The 21839-nt window shown below is 40.5% G+C and overlaps 2 protein-coding genes across 4 annotated transcripts; one reads left to right on the top strand and one right to left on the bottom strand.

Annotated features, from left to right (window-relative positions):
• Positions 1 to 4360: 4360 nt before the first annotated feature.
• On the bottom strand, positions 4361 to 10608 carry hspd1 (heat shock 60 protein 1). Its single transcript, XM_018704387.2, has 11 exons — positions 10455 to 10608; positions 8493 to 8668; positions 8019 to 8354; positions 7679 to 7774; positions 7471 to 7564; positions 7203 to 7371; positions 6997 to 7096; positions 6569 to 6814; positions 6299 to 6473; positions 5738 to 5916; positions 4361 to 5186 (listed from the first exon to the last, which is right to left on the bottom strand). Exons 2-11 carry the CDS (start codon positions 8664 to 8666, stop codon positions 5028 to 5030), a joined length of 1728 nt encoding a protein of 575 aa, XP_018559903.1. The 5' UTR covers positions 8667 to 8668; positions 10455 to 10608; the 3' UTR covers positions 4361 to 5027.
• Positions 10609 to 11009: 401 nt separating this feature from the next.
• LOC108902508 (MOB-like protein phocein) lies at positions 11010 to 21777 on the top strand. Of its 3 annotated transcripts, XM_018704392.2 has the most exons (9): positions 11010 to 11172; positions 14012 to 14167; positions 17521 to 17583; positions 17830 to 17930; positions 18278 to 18320; positions 18523 to 18609; positions 18765 to 18844; positions 20139 to 20250; positions 20508 to 21777. In XM_018704392.2, exons 1-9 carry the CDS (start codon positions 11170 to 11172, stop codon positions 20640 to 20642), a joined length of 780 nt encoding a protein of 259 aa, XP_018559908.1. In that variant the 5' UTR covers positions 11010 to 11169; the 3' UTR covers positions 20643 to 21777. The 3 variants fall into 3 exon arrangements, with proteins under 3 accessions (XP_018559908.1, XP_018559906.1, XP_018559905.1); XM_018704389.2 differs by lacking the exons at positions 11010 to 11172; positions 14012 to 14167 and adding an exon at positions 16372 to 16538; XM_018704390.2 differs by lacking the exons at positions 17521 to 17583; positions 17830 to 17930; positions 18278 to 18320; ... (2 more) ...; positions 20139 to 20250; positions 20508 to 21777 and adding exons at positions 14716 to 14805; positions 14903 to 15099.
• Positions 21778 to 21839: the final 62 nt, after the last annotated feature.

Raw genomic sequence — 21839 nt, 5'->3', positions numbered from 1 at the left:
TTTAGTCAGTTTGGATAATGGTAAATGCAGTGCTCCTTTTCCCTACTTCTGTGATGAACTGTGCACAACATTGAGCTTCATGTGTCAGACAGTTCATGGGTTGTCCAAGGTCAACCCCATTACATGTACAGGCCCATCTGTAATCTCAAGGATCCTTCACTTTCTCTGACAGCTGACCCACATCCGATGTGAGTTCAGTGGAAAAGGATTATACAGGACTGAGTGAGAGATTGACTCAGGTGTGACCAATTAGAAAGTGATCAACAGAAAGTACAAGTACAAGTGATGTGCAAATTATTACGCTGCTTCCTTGGCAATGAAAAAGTCGTGATGGGAAGAGTTTAGTTTTTAAAATAATCATAGTAACAGCCCTGGACCAGACGTTTTTTTCCCCAGCCTTGATTATTCAGACTGTGGTTACAGCAGTGCAGTGAGCTAATGACAGTAGCTGATTTATTATGACACATTTTCTAACTTTTGTGGCCCTCGAAGAATAATAAAAATGTAGTATTGTATAAGACTCCAGTTCACAGCTGAGATGGGTCATTACTTACAGATTATGTTACAGTTAGTCCCACAGGAAGTGCAAGAGGTTAAAGTGATGATGTGATGACACAAGCAGCAACACCAATCACTGTGAGACCAGGGTCCAAATAGTGTTAAAACCTTGATGCTTGTCTGTGGAGACTTGAATGTGAAGGGCACAAAACAGCAAGAAAAAAATCATGTCTAAAACTAGGCTTGGGCATCTGAACTAATATACCTGGGCCTGGGGTGATTAGGCCCACCAGGTGTAAGGATGATCCATTACTATTTGGCTGTTTTATTTTTGTATTGTCTCATTTATAGAGGCATATTTTTCTACAAGGCCACCTCTAAGTGAACATAATATATTTTTGCCCATAAAAGTGCATCTATTCCTCTCTATATGTTAAGCACTGAATGGGACATTCTGCTATAATGTTAAGTGAAACATAGACATTTCAGGTATTTCTTTACTGATGAAAAAGGACGATTGAAGATAAAATGTATTTAGTACATATAACAGGGAACTTGGTCAACACAAAACTACAACATAAAAGCATTAAATCACACATATACTATATTAAGGGATGTAATGACTGATTCTGCCCAAGCCTAGGGTTATAATGCATGATAACCGCACAGTGACACCACAGACAATCACATACTGTATGTAATAAGAATATATTATAAGTATAAAGAGGCAGAGGCAGGTTAGACACTGTGTCACTAGACATTTTGTATAAAAAGGACGTGCAGGAGGATGTGTTAAAATGACTGCAGACAGATGTACTAAGTGTACTGTATACTATCAGGAATACACACCTTTCAAAAGGTGCTGAACTTTTATTTTTTGCTTTATTTCAGTAGGGGGCAGTGTTTTTTTTTTTTTTTTCTTCTATTTCTTCTTAATGTGACATACACTATGCTCTCATCATTATTAAGAGAGTGATGCTGGACATAAGAGTTGCTAAATTATACAGCAAAGGGTGGTTTTACTTTTTTCTTAAGTGTGCAATATGAGCAGTGTAAGTGTTATTTTTAAATGCAGCTAAGCAAGCATGTAAACCCCACTGTCGTTGTAAGGGCCCAAACTGGCTGACTAGGCAAAGGCAAGGCCCTGTATTTATCAAACCTGAATGAGTAATCACACTTTAAAATGCTCTAAAATACCAGTGTAAGAGTGAAACAGTTGTTGGCTGAGTGTGAGCAATTCATTTTAATGAAAACTTTATTAAAAAATTAGTTTCTCACTATTTTCTGATGAAGGACAACAATGACCTACATGATCTATTTTTCATGACACTGGCAGAAATGGGCTTCCACATTAATCAAACAAATCCCTAAATCTAATTAATCACAGAAATTTAACACAGTTGTATATGTTTATCATGAGTAAATACACAAATGAAATGGAAAAAAAATCTGCTGCAAACCTTCCAGTCTACATTTTGTTGATAGACATCAGAGAGATGTTATAATAAAGAGACTTTAGTTTAACACTGACAAGGGCAGACAATGAAGATTGTTTAGACATTGATTGTAAATAAAATCAGTGTCAGATTTATTCTTGTTTGTTTGAAGGCCTGAAATGCAGAAAACAGAGGCTCTGTTCCTGTGCAGCTCTCTGGCATTTAAGAGCATTTTTTAAGTCAAAAGATGTTAACATTACATTTGTGAGTGAGAGTAAAAGTGAAGGATTTCAGTTTTTATCTTCCAGTTAAGTCCATGGTTTTACTCTTGGTAGTTTGATGAATACTGGTCATAGACACTTTGACCTGTCCAGTCAGTCAGGATGCTGTTTCAGTGAGGTTAATCTGCAGCCCTGAACCCACATCACTCACAGAGTGCCTCCCGGCCTACTGGCAGCATATTTATCTCCATTTTTAAACATTATACTCATTTTAACATATTTATTACTTAGTTTAAGTGTAAATATTGGTTTAGAAATCATGTAAGAAAGATGTATACACACTGCTTTTAAAGAGAATAGGTTCGTGTGTGTGTGTGTGTTGTCATGGAACAGGAAAAGGACTTCTTGTGTAAATGATGTTTTGTGATGAATGACTTCAGAAAGATGTACCAACTGCATGATTTATAAACTATTTTTTCTAAAAAAAAAAAAAAAAAATCTGACTCATGTCTTTGTTTTGGGTTTATCTCTACACTGCTGTAGAGTGGTTCATGGCCCCCTTGACTGGACAGAAATAGGTTCATCATGTGAGCAGTAAGAATAGACCTGCAGGTGGTATGAAGCATGGCTGCATCTGAACAGGCAGTCCTAAGGTTTGGAAATGTCAGTGCTGGCAAAGGACACAGTTTAATTTGAACTCTCAGGGCTTCCCCTCCCTGCTTTGAAAGGTGACATGGATCACTGGAGCACAATCTCAACACAAGATCTATTCATTGGCTGTAGTAGCTGTAGCTTGATCTTCATCAGCACTTGGAGTTTTTCAGTCTGTAATTTACACCTGCAGATGAAGATCATGTAATCACTCAAAAGCTCCAAGAAGATTCTTTTCTCAACCGCTGTCAAGTTCAGCTGTGAATCTCAACTTATAAGTCAACATGAGAAGAAAACGGGGAATTTGAACATGAAAACTGATGTGACTGAAAGCTCGAGCTACTAAATGGACCTTTTTTTAACTGCCGTTTACAAAGGTTAAGATGAACATTGAACTGTAGTTTTACGGCCAGAAGTCCCTTGAAGTGCTTTGAAAAATGGAAATTTGAACATCAACAACATGGTGACAACTAGAAAACTCCATCTGCTGACGGTCAGATATGCTTGAAAGCTCAAACACAGCTACTAAATGGACCTTGTAGTGTGATTGTTTTCTCTACTGGTGTTTCCAAAGATAAAAGTTGAACTTCAGCTTTTAAGCTAACATGAAGGCAGAGTCCTATAACTGCTCAGAAAAATAGAAATTTGAACATGACAACTGGTCACACTTTGACTGCTGTTGAAGAGAATACATGATTGAAAGCTCCAGAGCAGCTACTAAATGGACCCTGTGGCATGACTGTTCTCTCCCACTGCAGCTGTTATTCAGGTCTGCTTGGGACATGAGCCTCCCCTAGGAGACAGTTAGGCTCCAGAATGAGGGTGACATACAGCAGCACGCTGGGCCCAGGTATGACTCTTGCAGCTCACAACCCTCCATTCAACACCTGCAAGAAAAACAAAAAAAGGACACCTAGTGCCCAGGTGGAGGGGCCATCACACCTCAGCTAAAGAACACTTCAGGGGGGATGGGAAAAAAAAAGAAATGGGAACATGACTTAGTGACAAAAGTAAATAACAAAACATCAGAACAATTGAATTTATTAAATTTTTTTAAAAAAATCACCATTAATTAACATCTACACCGTACAAAACAGTCAAATGATCACAGCTACCTGCCATTTTGCAAAGGAATAATGTATTTATGTGGAAAAGAAGCACCACCTACTGTCTTAGTTTTCTGTTACTCATAGTTAAAGCAGAGGGGAGATGTGTGATCTCTACATCACATATATGAAGGTCAGTGGTAAACAGCATGTGGGCGCCACAGGTTTTTCACATTTAGACTTCATAGCTGAGACCTTGAACGGTCCAAACTCCAATTCTCACATTCAATCAGCCAGAAAAAAAACCTCACAACTCTGCATGCATGAAAACAACTCACAAGCGCCAGACACCTCAGTAAACGTTTAAATCTTACGTTGTTTTAAACAGGCCCCTGGTGATACTGTAGGCACTCTTTGTCCAGTTGTGGTCAGGTATGAACGACTGATCTCCATCACCAGATGAATAAAATATTTAACGTAACTTCAGAGACACAGAAAATTGCCCAGGTTCTGTATGAAAATTGGTTTAATTAAATCAAATGACAAGATTTTAACCCACATCATGTTAGCTGGGGAAAAAACCATGACAACATATATATATATAAAAAAAGAATTAACAAAATACTATAAAGACAGAAATAAAGGACAGAGACACATTCCTGGCTAGGTATCTTTTGTCATTCGAGCCCTGCTCTCTTCGTGGTAATACAGAGCATCATCAGTACCTATACTATGTTAGTTTCTGTGAAGATTCTTCATCTTTGACCACCTCTTACAGAGATCAAAATGGCATCACCTGTATGAGCGTTTTACATGACGAACTATGAGTTTTGTGCACATGTAGATGGTTCATTGAGCAGAGCTGTTAAGATGGATCTGTTGTAGTAAACTGGGCTCGATGGGGTCTCCTCCTCTAGACCGGGTGAATGGGACAGAGCAGCACTGAGTTGGGGGCGAGGCTGGCTCCTCCAGAAACCCGGGCAAAGAGGCAGGAGGCGGGATTAAATAGTGTAAGGGGGGGGGCAGCTCCAACATACTCATGGCCAGTCAGTGTGGGCAGAGTTTGGTGGAGGTGGAGGTGGTTGCAGGTTCTTGGGGAGGACTTTGTGTTCCTCAGCCACCCCCAGCACCACTCTGCCTATTAGTCTGTACAGCAACAAATCAGGAAGGTTGGCTTAGAAACCCATGCCTCCTCCCATCCCGCCCATGCCTCCCATGCCACCCATGCCTCCCGGCATCTCCTTCTCCTCCTTGGGGATCTCCGTGACGACAGCCTCGGCGGTGGAGAGCAGAGAGGCTACTCCTGCAGCGTCCAACAGCGCCGTCCTCACCACCTGTAGACACAGAACATACCAGGACTTTTTTTTTTAAATGTTCTGCATTAGATGCTACTCACACTACACAACACACGCCGTAACTAACACCGGGTGTGTTCAGACTAAACAGTTCTGAGAGGAACTGCTCACTGGGAAAGAACTACATAACTTCAAGGGCTTTTTTTCTTCTGTTTGCATTCGCCTGCAGTTGTTATAGCAACATCAGGCCTCTTCAAAATAGGCCTCAATGATGAAATTGTCTGTTAATGAGAAAATTGATAATTTTCCACATCAAACCACTCCTGCTAAGTCAAGTTAATTTAGTTTATGGAGCTACATGTCACAAATAAATCATTCATTTTCCACAGAGGACTTTACATTCTGCACAATGCAACAGCCTCTTTCTTTAGACCACTAAGGTGGCAGTGTTGACAGCCAGTGTGAGAAGAAGAAAACACACTCTGCATCTGACTCTTTTGGTGTGCTTGTTGAGACTGTTGCTATCATCAAAACAGGAATAGTCATGTTTTTATTTGAGCAAACACAGAATCTGATTGGCTGCATCGTACCTTGGTGGGGTCGATGATGCCCTTCTCCACCATGTTGACGTACTCTCCCTGCATGGCATCGTAGCCGATCTCAGCTGATCCCTGCAGGATCTTCTCCACCACCAGTGAACCCTCCACGCCTGCGTTTTTGGCGATGGTCATGGCGGGGATGCGGAGCGCCCGCCTGATGATATCAACGCCTGTTTGGATGGAAGGAAATCCCATTAATGACAAAGATGAAATTGGCAGAGATGGCTGCTTATTTGACTTCATTGGTGCCGTCAAAAAAATATACAGAGCATCTCTGGCCACAGTAAATGTACACAGTCTTGGTTTTCACCACTATACAACATACAATAGATATAGTATTGATATGTGAATAAACTTAACTGTAACTTGAGTTAACAAATTACATGTACTGTCACTTTATCACACTATGGTGCCACTTTATACCAGTCATTACAACTTTAATTATTTTGTAGACTGAAGACAGAGTCACCGCTTCCAATTTTCCATTTTTCCAGTCACTGTCAGATGCAGCCATGAGGGTGTCCTTTGAGCCTGTGCCTGTGTTTTACTCACCGATCTTCTGGTCAGCGTTGGCAGGTTTGAGGGTATCCAGAGATGGGATGCAGCGCAGCAGAGCGCAGCCTCCACCTGGTACAATCCCCTCCTCCACAGCTGCCCGGGTGGCGTTCAGAGCGTCTGTCACACGGTCCTTCTTCTCATTCACCTCCACATCACTTGTTCCTCCGACCTGAAACGGAGGCACGGGCATTGCAACTTTATTTTCTGGAGGAAAACAACAGCAATCAGTTGTTCGCTCAGTCTGTGTTTCTGTTTGAGACATACCTTGAGCACAGCCACTCCGTCTGACAGCTTGGCCAGCCTCTCATTGAGTTTCTCCTTCTCGTAGTCGCTGGTGGTGTTCTCCAGCTGCTCGGCGATCTCTGCTGCCCGTTTGTCGATCTCAACTGTGCTGCCACCTCCCCTCAGCAGCAGGGTGTCATCTTTAGTAATCTGCACCTCGCCGACCTTACCGAAGTCGTGAGGCTGGATGTCTTCAAGGGCCAGGCCCAGGGCCTCATCTCCAAACACCTGGAGAAAAGAAAAGAGAAATAAATGTAAAATAGGCCTGTATGTTCTGTTCCAATTTAAACCAAAACAAAAAACATTAAAACCTTTGTAAATTAAATTTCAGACTTCTTAATATCTTCTAAGGAATTTAATTCAATGCTTCATAAGACTATTGAGGACCCTGGATTGAAAAGTTGACTTACAGTGCCCCCGGTGGCGATGGCCATATCCTTCAGCTGGTTCTTCCTGTTATCTCCAAAGCCTGGGGCTTTAACAGCAACTACCTGAAGCCCAACCTTAAGCCTGCAAATGAGTTAACTGCTTTTAACTCTTATTCAAACAATGTTTTCAGTGTAATATGATCCGTCAGCTGGCTATTCTTTGGTATCAGAAAACAAGTGTGATGTACCTGTTGAGCACCAAGGTGCTGAGGGCCTCTCCATCCACATCCTCAGCAACAATGACCAGCGGTTTGCGGTGTTGGTTGGCAATCTCCAGAGCTGGTACGATGCTCTGGACGCTGGAGATCTTCTTCTCACTCAGCAGCAGGTAGGCGTCCTGGAACTCACACTTCTGACCTGAGAGAGGGAAGAGACAGTTTAACACGGTGGTTCCCTACAGAGCAGGGGAAGTGTTCAACAGATAAGTTCAGCAGCAGACAGTATGAACACCTTTACCTTTGGCAGTGTTGATGAAGTAAGGGGAGATGTAACCACGGTCAAACTTCATACCCTCAATGATTTCCAGCTCGTCGTGCAGAGTCTTCCCATCCTGAGACGAAAAGCACGTACTGATTACGTCAACTCAACTAAAAGAGCAACAGATTATTCACAAGCTTTACATAAATTCAAATCTGTAGTCCTGTCAGTGACTATTGAATCTAACCTTGACAGTGATGACTCCCTTGCGGCCAACTTTCTTCATGGCATTGGAGATGATGTTACCGATCTCAGTGTCTCCATTGGCTGAGATTGTAGCAACCTGAAACACCAAGGACATCATTAACCAATATTCACATGGTTCTTAAATGCTAAAACTTTAATAATTGTTCAACTGTGCATTATATTCCATAGTAGTGAGGGCCACTACTGTAGCCATGTTTCTGCCCCCTACTGGCTTGGAGTGCATATCTCTTCAAATGAAAATGTGTTGATTACAGCTACTTTTAAGCACTTCATTACAAATTCAAGATGCTGCATCATCGTTTACTACTAATGATGAGTACCTGTGCAATCTCCTCAGGGGTTGTGACCGGCTTGGAGAGATTTTTCAGCTCATTGATTACGGCTTCCACTGCCAACATGACTCCACGGCGAATCTCCACAGGGTTGGCACCTTTGCTGATGGTGTCAAAGCCCTCCTTGGCGATGGCACGGGCCAGCACCGTAGCAGTAGTGGTGCCGTCACCGGCCTCCTCGTTGGTGTTGTTGGCCACATCCTGCACCAGCTTGGCGCCGATGTTCTTGTACTTGTCCTTCAGGTCGATGCTCTTGGCCACCGTCACGCCGTCCTTGGTGACCTTAGGGCTGCCCCAGCTCTGCTCAATGATGACAGTGCGACCCTGAAACAGAGAGATAACACAGTACAAATTACATCTTGAGTTAAAACCAAATGAGTAAGAGTGAATAAGTGGGTCTCTGCAGGGTTCAGGGTTAAGACTTTTTAGGACCTTCAAAAAGTCCAAGATGAATAAAACTACCTTTGGGCCCATGGTGACGGCCACAGCATCAGCCAGCAGGTCAACTCCCTGCAGCATGAGGGCGCGAGCATCAGCTCCAAACTTCACATCTTTAGCGTAGGCTCTCGTCAGGTGAGGTGCCAGTGCCCGGCACACAGGCCTCACCTGCTTCATGACTGTTGGTAGACGAAACATCTCTGTGGGAAGAAAAGACATGGATGGAAATTTTTAATAAAACTGAATGTTCAGGACAAAACAATCTTATGTGTATTGAGTTCAACACGTGTTGAGTGCAAAGTACACCTGAACAATTATTGTCCAAATCCATTCATTCCTCCCTCCCAGTGTCACAGGAGGTCAGATTATATGTTACAAAGGTTAACTCTGCCCCTAGTGGTCACTAGTGGGCAAACATGCAACCAGTGAATGAATTAATGAATGAATTTATGGGATGGAGACTGTGCAAAAAGGTGCAATTATAATCAAAACAGCCTGTAACAATGTGCTGTATATTTGCAGCTGTGTCAATGGATGGATGTGCTTTCACAAATTTATGAGCCTATGAAGTTTTAAATGCTACTATCTTTTGTCCAATCAGGGTTTCAACTAATAATTATTTTTACTGACCATTAGTCTGACAGTTATTTTCTCCATTATTTAATGAACTGTTTGGTAAAGTTCAGTCAGGAAACAAAGGAAAATGGTACACCTTCAACTTGATGGCTTAGGATATTCAGCGGACAGTCATACAAAAACAAAGAAAAGCAGAAGGTTCTCAGATTTAAGAGGCTGTGAGCACATTTTTGCTTGATAAAAGTCTAAAAAGGGTTAAATTACTACAAATATTTGTTCTGAGATCAGGAATCCCACTAATTAATATTAATATATCTGTGGCTTTTCTCTACTTGGCAAACATTGTTCTTATTTTATCAATTAATAATGTAGCCTTTAATAGGTATTTATGCTGGCCTTGGTCCTGACTGTTATTAAATTTCTTATCTTTTTTTCAACAAATGACCACTACAACAAATCCTTGGGTTGAGACAAATGATGCAATACTCTGACATGGCAATGTTGAATGAATTTAGCACTTTATATGCTGTCTTGTTTTGTATTAACCTGTGTAGTTTGACTTTTCTTTGTCAAATATGATCACAAACTGCATATTTTACAGTTTTTGGACTGCTGATTTCTTATTTAACCTTCTGGTTTCACTGATCAAATGATTCATCTAGAAAATAATAAGCAAATGACTCCATAATGAAAACAATAATTCTGAATAACTTTTCTAAATCTTTACAAAAGCCACTAAAAAGCCCTTGGATGGAGGGACACACTCATGATGGCACTTATTTTATCTATTAGTAATGAAAATGTAGAACCTTAGAAAGATTCAGATTCTCTTCTAGAAATGTATTAGCCCAGTTAAGATGTTACACAGATGATGAAGTTTGTCCCCAAAATCATTTCCTTGTGAATCCACGTGTGTTCGTCAGGTCGTGAGTCACAAGGTCAAATTGTAAAAGCATGCGCCTCCTCATCCCAATTGTGATCAGCGCGATGATTGACCACCACACTGTCATATCAATAATCACGCCATACTCATCTAAGTGGAGACAAACTCTTATTATTAATGTTCATTATAATTAATCATCAGACTTTTCCCGTGGTGCTGTGCAACTTGTCCCCAGCTCTTCATCAGTCAAACACCACACTCCTCTGATAACATTAAATATCACATTAAGATTGAATGTTGCTCGAAAGAGATAAACTTGACAAATAGTTGAAGTCTGTGGTGACATTTTAACATGTATGTCCTTGCAGTTAAGAGGAAAAATCTGTATGCTGGGCGGAATTAGAGCTGAGTCGTGATCAGTGTTTCCTCTTAGATAACATAAAACAGCTACAAAAACACGGCGCTAGCTAAAAGTAAAAAACCTCGAAATGTCAGCTACGACGAGTTTATAAAATGTCAGGACTTACCTGTGAGGTAAAAAGCTTGTAGCTGCTACAAGGTCTGCAACACGGGATGATATAACTCCTGCAGGAGAGGACGGCCGTATGGTGCGAATGAGACCGAACTGCACATGGTCTATCACATCCGGGGTATTTACCGGCACGCCCCGCAATCTGCATAAGGACAATTTAAGTTCAAATATCTTTCTTTTATAGACTTATAAATGAAATAAAGTCATTCTTTACAATTAATTGTGTAGTTTATAGTTCCGAGTTTCAATATTTTTTTTGTAAACGACACCGTTCGTGACTTTTAATTCAGGATAAGTGTTCATGCTCGTTCCCGGGTGGACGTTTCCAGAATTTTCTCGTGTGCCATTGGAGGGGGGAAAAGGTCAAAGTTGACATTGTGCAATATTGCTCCAACTTCAAATCTATGAATGAGACAGAAATGGTTAAAAATAAGTATTTTAAATCACTCGTGCTTTTCATGATCTCACTGAATAACCTCTATTTATACAAACTTGAAACAGGTGTTTTGCTTTCGGTGGTTGGTGTACTGGAATTTTCTGTTAGGCAAAGAATGGGCTGCCACGTCCAATACGCATGCGCGTTCTAGAGCTTTCCTCACGTGGAGACTGGGGAGACAGAGAGAGTCCAGTTCAGTGTGACGGATCCACGCTCCTGAAGGACCCGGGCTGCAGCTCCACGCCGACTCTCAGACCACGAACACCTCTATAAAATGGTAAGACACTTTGTCCAGAAACAGTCACCGAAACTGCAGAGCGGTGAATGACAAGAAGGGTCATATATTTATCTGATTTGATATCTGGTTATCATTAGCAGCTAATGTTACGTTAGCTTCCGTTAACATCCAATGACAAGGTCAAACGGGTGAGAAGCTGAACACAGGTAATGTTATATTATAATAAACTATAGAAATCACATTGGGGGTAGGTTCGGTGTCTCTCCCCGGGGGGGCCGGGGGTCGAACCGCCGACCTCGTGATTCGTGGACCGGCTTCACCTCCTGCGAGCATGTGCTGAGAAATTATAGTAATTGAACTGAGCCTGTCAGTCACCACTGCTGCAGTCACATGTGGATGAATTACGTATCCAGAAATATTCATAAATATTCAGGATAGACCGTGTAGTTTGGTGTTAGTATCCTTCACATATGTTATACTGCTGTACTTGTCCTAGGTCATGTAAAATGTGAATTAAATGCTCGTTTTACACAGTTCTGACTTCTTCCAGTTGGACTCTGACCTTATGACCTGACCATGTAGAGCATATGTTAAATCTAGAGATGAAACCATCAGTAATATCTAAGTATTAAATCTATTAAGTGACAAGCAAATAATTTATCCACAATCAACTCGCAACTATTTGAATAATCTTACATTTTTTGTTTTTCTCTGTCTTGTTTCATTATAAATTGAATATTCTGCCGTTTTAGACTGTTGATCATATTGATGAGCATCTTTGGCCATTTTCCAATACTTTTGTAGACCAAACAATTAACGGAGAAAATCTTTGTCAGATTAATCAACAATGAAAACCATAATTAGTTACAGCCTTAGTCAGATCAGAGCAAAACCCTTTCCACATAACAGATGTAGTCTTTTTGTGCCATTTTAATAAATGTTGCAAGGTAAAAAGCACAATATTTGCCTCTGAAATGAGGTGGAGCGGAATTATATAGCAGCATAAAATACTCCTGTAAAGTACAAGTACCTTATAATTCTGCTTACTTGAGCAAATGTACTTTCCCCTGCTGTTCCCTACTTTGCAGATTCAGATTATTAACACAAAATATAATCATACAAATAAAGAATTTGTGTATTGTATTAGATTTACTGTAACTACCCAGCTCCACCTTTATCAGCTGCATCAGTAAAATCACACATAGCATTAATGTAACAATAATTAGAATCCAATAATCCAGTATTGAAATGCATTGTTATGCATGATTAGATTTGCAAAATATCCTGATTAACCTGATCATGATGAAAGAGATGCTATGGGACATTTAAGTACCACTAGAGACAAAAAAAAGCATGAATAAAAACCTGCCTGTGTGTTAAAAGTATACTTAATATAACTAAACACTACCTGCAATAAATACTACTTTCATGAGCATTATAATTTTAAGTCTTTTGGAAATGAAATTACTGTTAGGTGTTAACTCTCATTGATCTAAACAAATATCAGACACATGCTGCAGATATAATGTTAACAGTTCATGGAGGTGACAGTTAATCAGAACCATATTACGCAACCTGTGCTCCTGCGACCACCTCATACATAGTACAAAGTGGAACCTTCTGGAAAACTGGACTAAATGGCCTTGGATCTTATCTCATACTGGTAAAATCCATGGAGGATGTTTCATCGTCATTGCCTCATGACTGTTTTCATAACTTTACTGTTTGTTTCTGACTGATTCCCTAAAATCCTGAGATGCCTCCTCTGCATTTATCATCAAAGTGTGTTATCAGTGAAGGGAGCAGGCCTCGTCCTCCACCCTGTTTCAGGGGTAGAAGGTCACCTCATCTCCCCAGTCAACAAACTGGGATACCACTCCCATAAACCCTTCCCCTCCACCCCCACCTTCTCTTCCCCAGACAACCTTCACCCAAGGTCACTGCTACATCTGCTGTTATTAAACTGTTGTCAGCTGCTGTTTTAAATCTTGTCCTGCTTCAAACTTTACACTGAAAAATTTGACATAATGAAGAAATGGTGACTTCACAAACACAGCTTCTCGTTTATTCTTTAGACGGTCTTTATATAATCTGTCTGTAGCCTTATCCCTGTCGTCCTCCTTTCCTTTCTTCCCCTTTCCCAACAGAACAACCACAATTGCTGATTAATCATTCCTCTGTTTTAACCAGATTTGTGTACTTAATTACATTTTAACTAAACACTAAGCCTGTGTACTTTTTTTTTTTTTACTATAGTTGAGTAACTTTTGTCAGTGGTGGAAAAAGTATTCAGAAGTAGCAACACTATGGTGTAAATATGTTTTACAAGTAAAAGCACTGTATTCAAATATTACTCAAGTAAAAGTGCATATATATTGGCCGAAAAATGTATATAAAAGTAGGTAGTAATCTGTAACAACCTACAGCATACCTCCACACAACTTTCAACAGTTTCATCTGCAAAGTAGTAGTTATATTTATGAAATAGATGTGGTGGAGTAGAATGTTCCTTCTGAAATTTAGTAAAGTTACTTAACACAGATGTACAAGCACCTAAAAATTGTACTTTAGTACTGTATGTGTAAATATACTTATTTTCCTGCAGCAACAGTTGTTACACTATACACAGAGATTCATCTTAATCAGTTTGTGCTTGAAGATATTGCAAAACCTGCTACAGAGGCTGTGGGGTTGGGGATCCACTGTCCTTGGGTTTCATGTAACACAAAGCCAGTACTCAGCTCAAGACAACCCCTAGTGGTACTCTTGAGTTATTACAGCAAATCTCAGGGCTTTATTCTGTGGTGTTACACAAGTAAAATCTCACTTAATTCTGATATTCTTGGCCCATTCTTTCTCTTTGTTTGGTCATTTACAGGCCTTCAGAAGATTCCTGCCCTTGTTTGACCGGGTGCTGGTGGAGCGCCTCACAGCAGAGACGGTAACAAAGGGGGGCATCATGCTGCCGGAGAAGTCTCAAGGCAAAGTGCTGCAAGCCACTGTGATGGCAGTAGGACCTGGCTCTGTCAACCAGGTGATTCCCAGCCTGCTACTTGTGTATATTTCTGTGAAAAAAACATGAGTGATACTTAGTGCTTTACAGTTTCTATTTGGCTCTGAGCAGTGGTGGCGGTCAGGCCAGTGCCAAAACTCATGACCTGTGCAACCACTGTGTATGTCAGACGTGTCGGACAGAAAGCTCTATCACCAACTATTTTGATTGAAATTTTTTGAGTTATTTATGAAGGTAAAATGCTTTAAAAATAGTTTGTTCCTGTTCCTCTAATGTAAAGTATTTCAGATTTTCCTCGTTTTGTGTCATTACAAATGGCATATTTTGGAGTTTTGGACTTTTTATCAGAAAAAAACCCACATTTAAAGTGAAGGCTTCATCTTGGGGAAACCATGATTGTTTTTTCTTTCCTGACATTTTATAATCCAGTGGTTCCATCAAGTAATCAAGAAAATCTTTGGCAGATTAATTGATAATGAAAATCATCATAAATTGCAGCCCAAAACCATCAATAATTATAATCAAATAATATTTTGGAATCTTTCTTTTTTTTTTCTTTTTCTCCATAGAAAGGGAACTTGCAGCCGGTCAGCGTGAAGGTTGGAGAGAAAGTACTCCTACCAGAGTATGGTGGAACTAAAGTTGTACTGGATGACAAGGTGCAGTAAAGCTGGCTTTTCAGCTAAATCACTTCAGATTTGTTTCCTTTTGTGCCTTCCTTGGTTTAACTTCTTTGTTTCTTATTCCGTCCTTTAGGACTACTACCTGTTCCGTGACGCAGACATTCTCGGTAAATACACCGAATGAGTCTTCGTTGTTTGATGTAAAGTCCCCGTCATCCCTAGAGAGAAGAAATTAAGTTGCCTCATTCGTGTCTGTTTTTTTCTATGTTATTCCAATTGTAAATAATTCTAATCACATTTTGTTACAATAATAAAGGTGAACTGAAATTATTGTATTTTTTGTCATGATTCCACACTGCTCCTGAAAACGGCTAATATGCATCACAGATGTAATAAAATATTCCTTTTATAAGCTTTCTTTGTAGCTTTTGACTGCATCTCATGACCTTTCTCAGTGGGTGGAACATACTTAATTCTTCTATACTACTAAACAGAAATGGTCATGACTTTCCATGAACAAGTTAAATCTCATTTTAAACTCCAAGCTAAATGTGTCAGTACCACTTTCTGGTAAGGAACCATTTAAAGTGTTCATAATCTACAATTAATGCATCTATTCATTTATAGATTAGTTCAAAGAACAACTTTTGGGTTGTGGAAAATCTTCCTCCAGGATAACACATAACACACATAACACATTATCCTCACATCTCTCTCAGTCATAAAGGAGACCTTTCCAATGGACTGACCACTTCAGGAAAAGAGCTGTGGGATATCTGGACCAAAACCCATCTATAACCTGCTTAATAATAACTGCAGACTTGATGCATTGTAGAACCTTTTATTAATGAATATTTAACATTCAGAATTACAGTGAACTCACCAACCTTTGGTTCATTATGGTTCATTACAAACTAAGAAACCAAACACCCTTTAATACTGTCATACTAACATGTATAACTGAAACCCTGATTCCTTAGGAGCGTGAAGTTCTTCTTAATGGTCTACCAACATTTATTACTGAATAGATAAACACAGTACGTGTCCCTATGTAGCCTATTTGCGTCTCATATGAATCGTTTTGCATCTCTGGTTGCCTTGTATCCCCATTGTTTTCTGTCTGTTTGGAGTTGTTAGTCATTTTGTGTCTGTGGCCAGTTAATCTGTCTTTTTTCTGTCTTCTGACTTTGGGATTGTTCTGTCTCTCTTTGCAGTCGATATCTCTTTGTAGCCTATTTGTGATCCTTTGTGACTGTTCTGTGCCTCTTTGTAGTCAATTTCACTGTTTGTAGCCACAAGCAGGGTCTTACTAGTTGTTTTGCGTCTATTTGTGGTTGATTGGAGTCGTTTTGTGTGTTTATTTGCACCCCTATATGATCAGTTCAAATCTTTGTAGTTATTTCGAGATTTTTCAATTGAATTTGGGTATTTGTAGTCCTTGTGCCTGCCTCCGTAGTTAGGTTACTTACTCCAAACCGAGGCTCTGGCCCTGACCCTGGGCCCTTTTGTGCTGCTCCATACCACAAGTTCAAATGATCTTAAATGGAAACACTCCGGTAAAGTAAAAGTACCTCAGATTAAGTACACTACAGAAGTATGAGAGGGTGCGGACTGAGGTCAACATGAAGTGAATCTGTGTCGCCGCTCCGTGTTCACTGACTCCGCTGCTACAACGCCGCCGCTGACGAACATCCGGGTATTCTGTCGAGATGGTCATGGCGGAGGGTACTGCAGTTCTCAGGAGGAATCGGCCTGGAACCAAGGCAAAGGTTTGTTTTCACCCCTCAGGACTATATCAGCATTATTGCTAACAAGCACTCACGACTGCGGGAAGCTGGCTCATTTGAGCCGCGTCGTTTTATTACCCGTCTTTTGTCGACAACTTGGTCACAGACAACATATAGGAAGGGCCTGACCTGGAAACGGCTAGCTAAGTTAGCTGCGGTTAGCTGTTCTCCGTCTAGTTCTTGGAGTAACGTTAAACGACACTGGGTGTTGCTTCTTCTGTCGGAGATCTGCGCTATTGTCATCATTGTTTAAATTAGTATAAACTCAAATTGCTGAATATAAATGATCCTCATACACAGAAACGTGAGTTAGTGCTTAGCTCTTAGCTGTGCAGGAAGAAGTCGCATCCCGGTTATCAAATCGACTAGCATTAAGTTAGCTTCACAGCAGTGAGTAATGGAGAATAATTAGGGCTGTTAACTTTTGCGACGTCGTATTTTGTCCGCTATACTTTCCCTGTAAACAAACTTCAAATTGGCCGTCAGTTAGTCCGTTTGTATTACTGTCCTTACTTCATATATGTCGTGTGTCAGATTGTGAAGTAACGCCAGGCTCGACTAATGGTTGAAGTTCCAATTCACAGGTTTCTCAAATCTGAAGTTTGCGTTTTAAACGGTCTTTAAACCTTCCATGTTGATCTAGTCCAGATTAAACCAGTCTAGTTACAATAGGTTTTCATCTGGATCTGATCAAATATGGTCTAGATGGGAAAACAGACTGTACAATCACCGTTTTGTGTTGTTTGTTTTCTTAAATGGGATAAAAGTCTCACAAATCTGAACCTGTGTTTCAAACAGTTTCTCTGAGTTCATCTAGTTCAGATTTTTACAAGTCTAGGTATTGTGAGTTTTCATCTCGACCTGTTTGATGTAGTCTGGGAAACAATCTCAAACACAGTTATGCTACAATGCCAGCTTTGTCCACTCTGAGTGGAGACTAAATTTGTCCTCCCCCCATGTATAGGATTTCTACAACTGGCCGGATGAGTCATTTGAGGAGATGGACAGCACCCTGGCTGTCCAACAGGTGTGTTGTCATTTTGAGTGTTTGTGTGTGTGTCAGTGCAGAAGGGCATGGTGGTACAATCTTGCCCAATAACTCTTTAGTTTTCATGTGGTTTGGTGAGATTTGCATTAAGATAGACTTGAAAAAAATATGAACTACACACCTTACCACTTGCATTATGAATCACCAGTATATTATGGCCATATCACATTGTTGTGGCTGAATGAGGGTGTTTTGTAATGTGTGTGTTTGATGGCTCTGTTTCAGTATATTCAGCAGAACATTAGATCAGATTGCTCCAATATCGACAAAATCCTGGAACCTCCGGAGGGTCAGGATGAGGGGGTGTGGAAGTATGAACACCTCAGGTGAGTTTAAAAAAGTGTGATCCAAAATGCTTTGGGCATATTTTTTGATCGTGGTCTTGGAATATTGAGGGCTTATGGTCATTATTTATTAATTTTTCACAACAAAGCACTTACAAGAAGATAGAAACAATACAATAGAAGTAGACAGTTGCAGATTCTTTATGTGTGTGTGTGTGGGTTCTGTACAGCACGCCCTCAACTTAAGCATAACCCCTTACTAACAATTGTTGAAATCTTATTATAAAAATGATCATAATGTTTGACCAACACCTGGTTGCTGAAGCAGATATCATAGTTGAATCTGACAAAATAACCTAATAATGCTGATGTTTTGTTGCTGTTTGCAGGCAGTTCTGTCTGGAGCTCAATGGACTAGCTGTAAAACTGCAGGTAAGCTCTGCTGTTAGATTCTCCACTGTTAGATTGGCAGCAGAATTTAATTTTATTGGTGATGTTGTCTTTTGAGCTTGTCTTGCCAAGTTATCATGTCTGAGTCCTGCCTACCTGTGGTGGTGGTGGTTTAGAAGTATGTTGATTTTGATAGTGTATCAGTGTAAGGTCAGCTGTAACGATGCCCTCTTTGCTCCTGCAGAGCGAGTGCCATCCAGACACCTGCACCCAGATGACAGCCACGGAGCAGTGGATCTTTTTATGTGCTGCCCACAAGACACCCAAAGAGGTGAGTCAAGACCGTGGTTTAGTCTGAGCCCACTATGAGGCAGCGTACTTTGTATCACCTCTATGATGGTATCTTGTATGAATTCCTAAGCATAATTTATTTGGTTGTGTAATTTAAAATAGTTACTGACAGTTTCATGCGTGTTGCTTCCACAGTGCCCTGCCATTGATTACACCAGGCACACGCTGGACGGAGCTGCCTGTCTTCTCAATAGCAACAAATACTTCCCCAGCAGGTGAGTCATCTTCCATAAAGCAGCTTTAATCATCATAGTATTAAACATGATACTATGATCAAACATGATACTATGAAAGGAGTTGCTCATAGCGATGAACCTACTGACTGTCCAGTCCATATGTGAACATGGCAATAGAGAGGGCGAGCCACTACAAATCATACAAATGAAAATAGTGTTGCACTCTTACAGTCGTTCCTAAAGGGCATTCGTAGTGTTTCACTTGGTTGCACATACTTTCTCACATTCCCACACCTGGTCAGTTGCAGTGGATTATAATTTTTTTAAAAATTGTCAGTCACAGCCCTCCAATGTTCCCTCTGAGCTGCGCGCCTGCGCAATCATGCACTGCTACCGTTTTCTCTGTGCACAGCAAAACTATGTAGCGCATAAAATTACCGTGTGCGACAGTGTGCACGTCTGATGTTGCTCACAGTGGTCCAAGGAATTCTCAGGGAGTTTGTGTGTATGCTCAGACACATGACACATTGCAGCCCTCCCCATTCTGATTTAGGAAATGTGTGTTTTGAGGGTAGTTTCAGAAGCTGTTCAGAGACTGCAGATTATTCAGATTGAATACTGTTAACCCAGTGACCAATCAACTCGGTGGTTTGTGTGTTAAAACCGACGAGCAAAGGCTACAGCCTTCCAAATATAATTCCTTATCACAAACAAATTGATAATCCAACAAAGATTGTTAAACTTCAGATATAGTTATTCTCCATAACTTCTAATATAACAATAATTTAACCATGACTGGATGGAGCTGACTGTACGCAGCTGATGGCATTAATTTATTAGCAGCCTCTGTGGTCTCTGTGCTGTTTACACTTAAACTGAGCCCTATTTCTTTCCATTCTTACTGTTAAGAAGTTCGGACTATCAGCTGGTTCAGGATGCAGATCATCTGTCTGATTTTAATAAAAAGAATTTCTTCTTCCATAGTTTTACAGCATTTTATTTCTACTTCCAGCTATGGCAATGTATCATTTGTCTTTTAGCTTTGTTTATGCTCTCAGCTTCTTCAGGTAATGCACCTCATTTCCCAGCTACAGTTTTCAGTCATTTTGTCTCTCAGCTCTCATTGTCTCAGCAATGTCCTTTAGCTCTCAGCTGGCAGTTTCCTTTGGCTCTCAGCTTCCAAGTTTTGCTTCTATATTTCAGCTTTTTTCCAGCCATTTTCAGCATTGCATCAGCAATTTCCTTCAGCTCTCTGCATTCACACTGCATTTTCTTCAGGGAATGCAATTTCTAGTTTTAAACAGCTACCATTTTGTCCGATTTGTCTTTCCAGGGTGAGCATCAAGGAGTCGTCAGTGGCCAAACTGGGCTCTGTCTGTCGTCGCATCTATAGGATATTCTCTCATGCCTACTTCCATCACCGCCAGATATTTGACAAGTATGAGGTGGGTTCATCAGAAAAGACCTTTATGTTGCAAATATAAATGCGCGGACATGAGTTTGGCAACTATAATTTATATGTGAGTAAATAATAGCCCTATGTACAGTATACAGGCAGTACCATATATGTATTTAACTCGGTTTTCAAACTTGCATGAACTCATTAGCAAAGTTGCTGTTAAAGTGACAATTAAACAGTTGCGCAGAATGGTGAAGAATCAGGACGCAGCGCTTTATAGCTATGATGTGCGTTTGTGTACAGAATGAAACATTCCTGTGTCACCGGTTCACGCGCTTCGTAATGAAGTACAACCTGATGTCCAAGGACAACCTGATCGTGCCCATCCTGGAGGAGGAAGTGCAGAACACCTCGTCAGCCGGGGAGAGCGAGGCCTAAGATGCAGCTGCTGCCATAAGGGAGACATATGTAAACACACAATATTTACACATCAAAGAGGAGACACATTCACACACCTGCATATACAGCACACATACACACATATACACATATACTATATATATACACACTACAGTGTATTAAGGCTCCTGTCTAGTAACACTGTCCATGTCCCTCCTCCCTTGTCACCTGTGTCTATCTCAAAGGAAGTAAGGGTAAAGAAAACTGGGAGCAGAGTTCAGCCATGCCTGCAGGACAAGATGATATTTTCTATTTACACTCTCTGTCCATTCAGATTCACACTGTCTCTGATACAGCCCTGCTCTCACACTACTCCTTTAGGGAAACCTCTTTCTTTAATCTTCTTTAAGCAGCTGGATTTGCAAAAAATATACCTATGTAATCATGGTGACCTGTATTGTTGACAAAGGCACACACTGACAGCCTCCCTTCTGTATATAGCCCCAGCCCCCCGCCCCCTCTCTCTCTTTAATTCACTATCATGTTTTCTGATGGTGCTTCACTTTTTTGTGTCTGCTTCTGTTCTCTGTTTGCTTGTGTTGCCTACCAGCCTGTTTTTTTGGGGGTGTCCCATGAAATGGATCACTAAAGTAGCCTGCTGACTTAATAATGCTATTAAACACAATGTAGGTGTGTGGCTTGTGTGGTAGTGAACAAAGAAAAACGTAATCTCTAGCTTTGTAAGTGTACTAGCAGTCAGATGTTCTTTCTCCTCTGGCCTCTGAAATGACGTTATGGAGTATTCAGAAGGCTTTTCGGCTAACTCTGATCCTGCTTTGTGACATGCCCCCATTTTAATACTGTGTAAAATGTGCCTGATATTCCACTTTCCTTGACATAATAGTAACTGAAACAAGAGACTGTGCTGCTGTAAGCCAGTTTTTACCCACTTAAAACATTTGACAAGTAAATACCACAAGGAAGGATTGAATATCAGCTACATTGAAGTATTGGAGCACAACCTCCCTTCTTTTACCCTCTCCCTCATTAAGTTATTTTGTGGGAGGAGACTTGTCAATCCAACCCACTTTTTTTTTTTTTTAAATGGACTAAAAAAATTTTGTTACTGTTGACATTTTCATGATGTCTGTTAATAAAAAAGACCTATTATTCAGATGGTTGGGATATTTTAGTATTTATGAGCGAAGCAGCAGCATTTCTGTGGTGTCAATCTTA

Source organism: Lates calcarifer, linkage group LG1 (genome assembly GCF_001640805.2).
Source record: "Lates calcarifer isolate ASB-BC8 linkage group LG1, TLL_Latcal_v3, whole genome shotgun sequence".
Lineage (NCBI taxonomy): Eukaryota > Metazoa > Chordata > Actinopteri > Centropomidae > Lates > Lates calcarifer.
Note: the sequence above shows the minus strand (reverse complement) of the source record. Positions and strands in the feature narration are given on the sequence as shown.

Excerpts from the sequence above, each read along its gene's own strand:
- LOC108902508 (XM_018704392.2), top strand. Across the intron at positions 17,931-18,277 it reads TGGAAGTATGAACACCTCAG|GCAGTTCTGTCTGGAGCTCA; the intron begins GTGAGTTTAAAA and ends TGCTGTTTGCAG. Across the intron at positions 20,251-20,507 it reads AGATATTTGACAAGTATGAG|AATGAAACATTCCTGTGTCA; the intron begins GTGGGTTCATCA and ends GTTTGTGTACAG.
- hspd1 (XM_018704387.2), bottom strand. The coding sequence starts at position 8,666 with ATGTTTCGTCTACCAACAGTCATGAAGCAGGTGAGGCCTGTGTGCCGG. Across the intron at positions 7,565-7,678 it reads AGGGAGTCATCACTGTCAAG|GATGGGAAGACTCTGCACGA; the intron begins GTTAGATTCAAT and ends TTTTCGTCTCAG. Across the intron at positions 6,474-6,568 it reads ACGGAGTGGCTGTGCTCAAG|GTCGGAGGAACAAGTGATGT; the intron begins GTATGTCTCAAA and ends CCTCCGTTTCAG.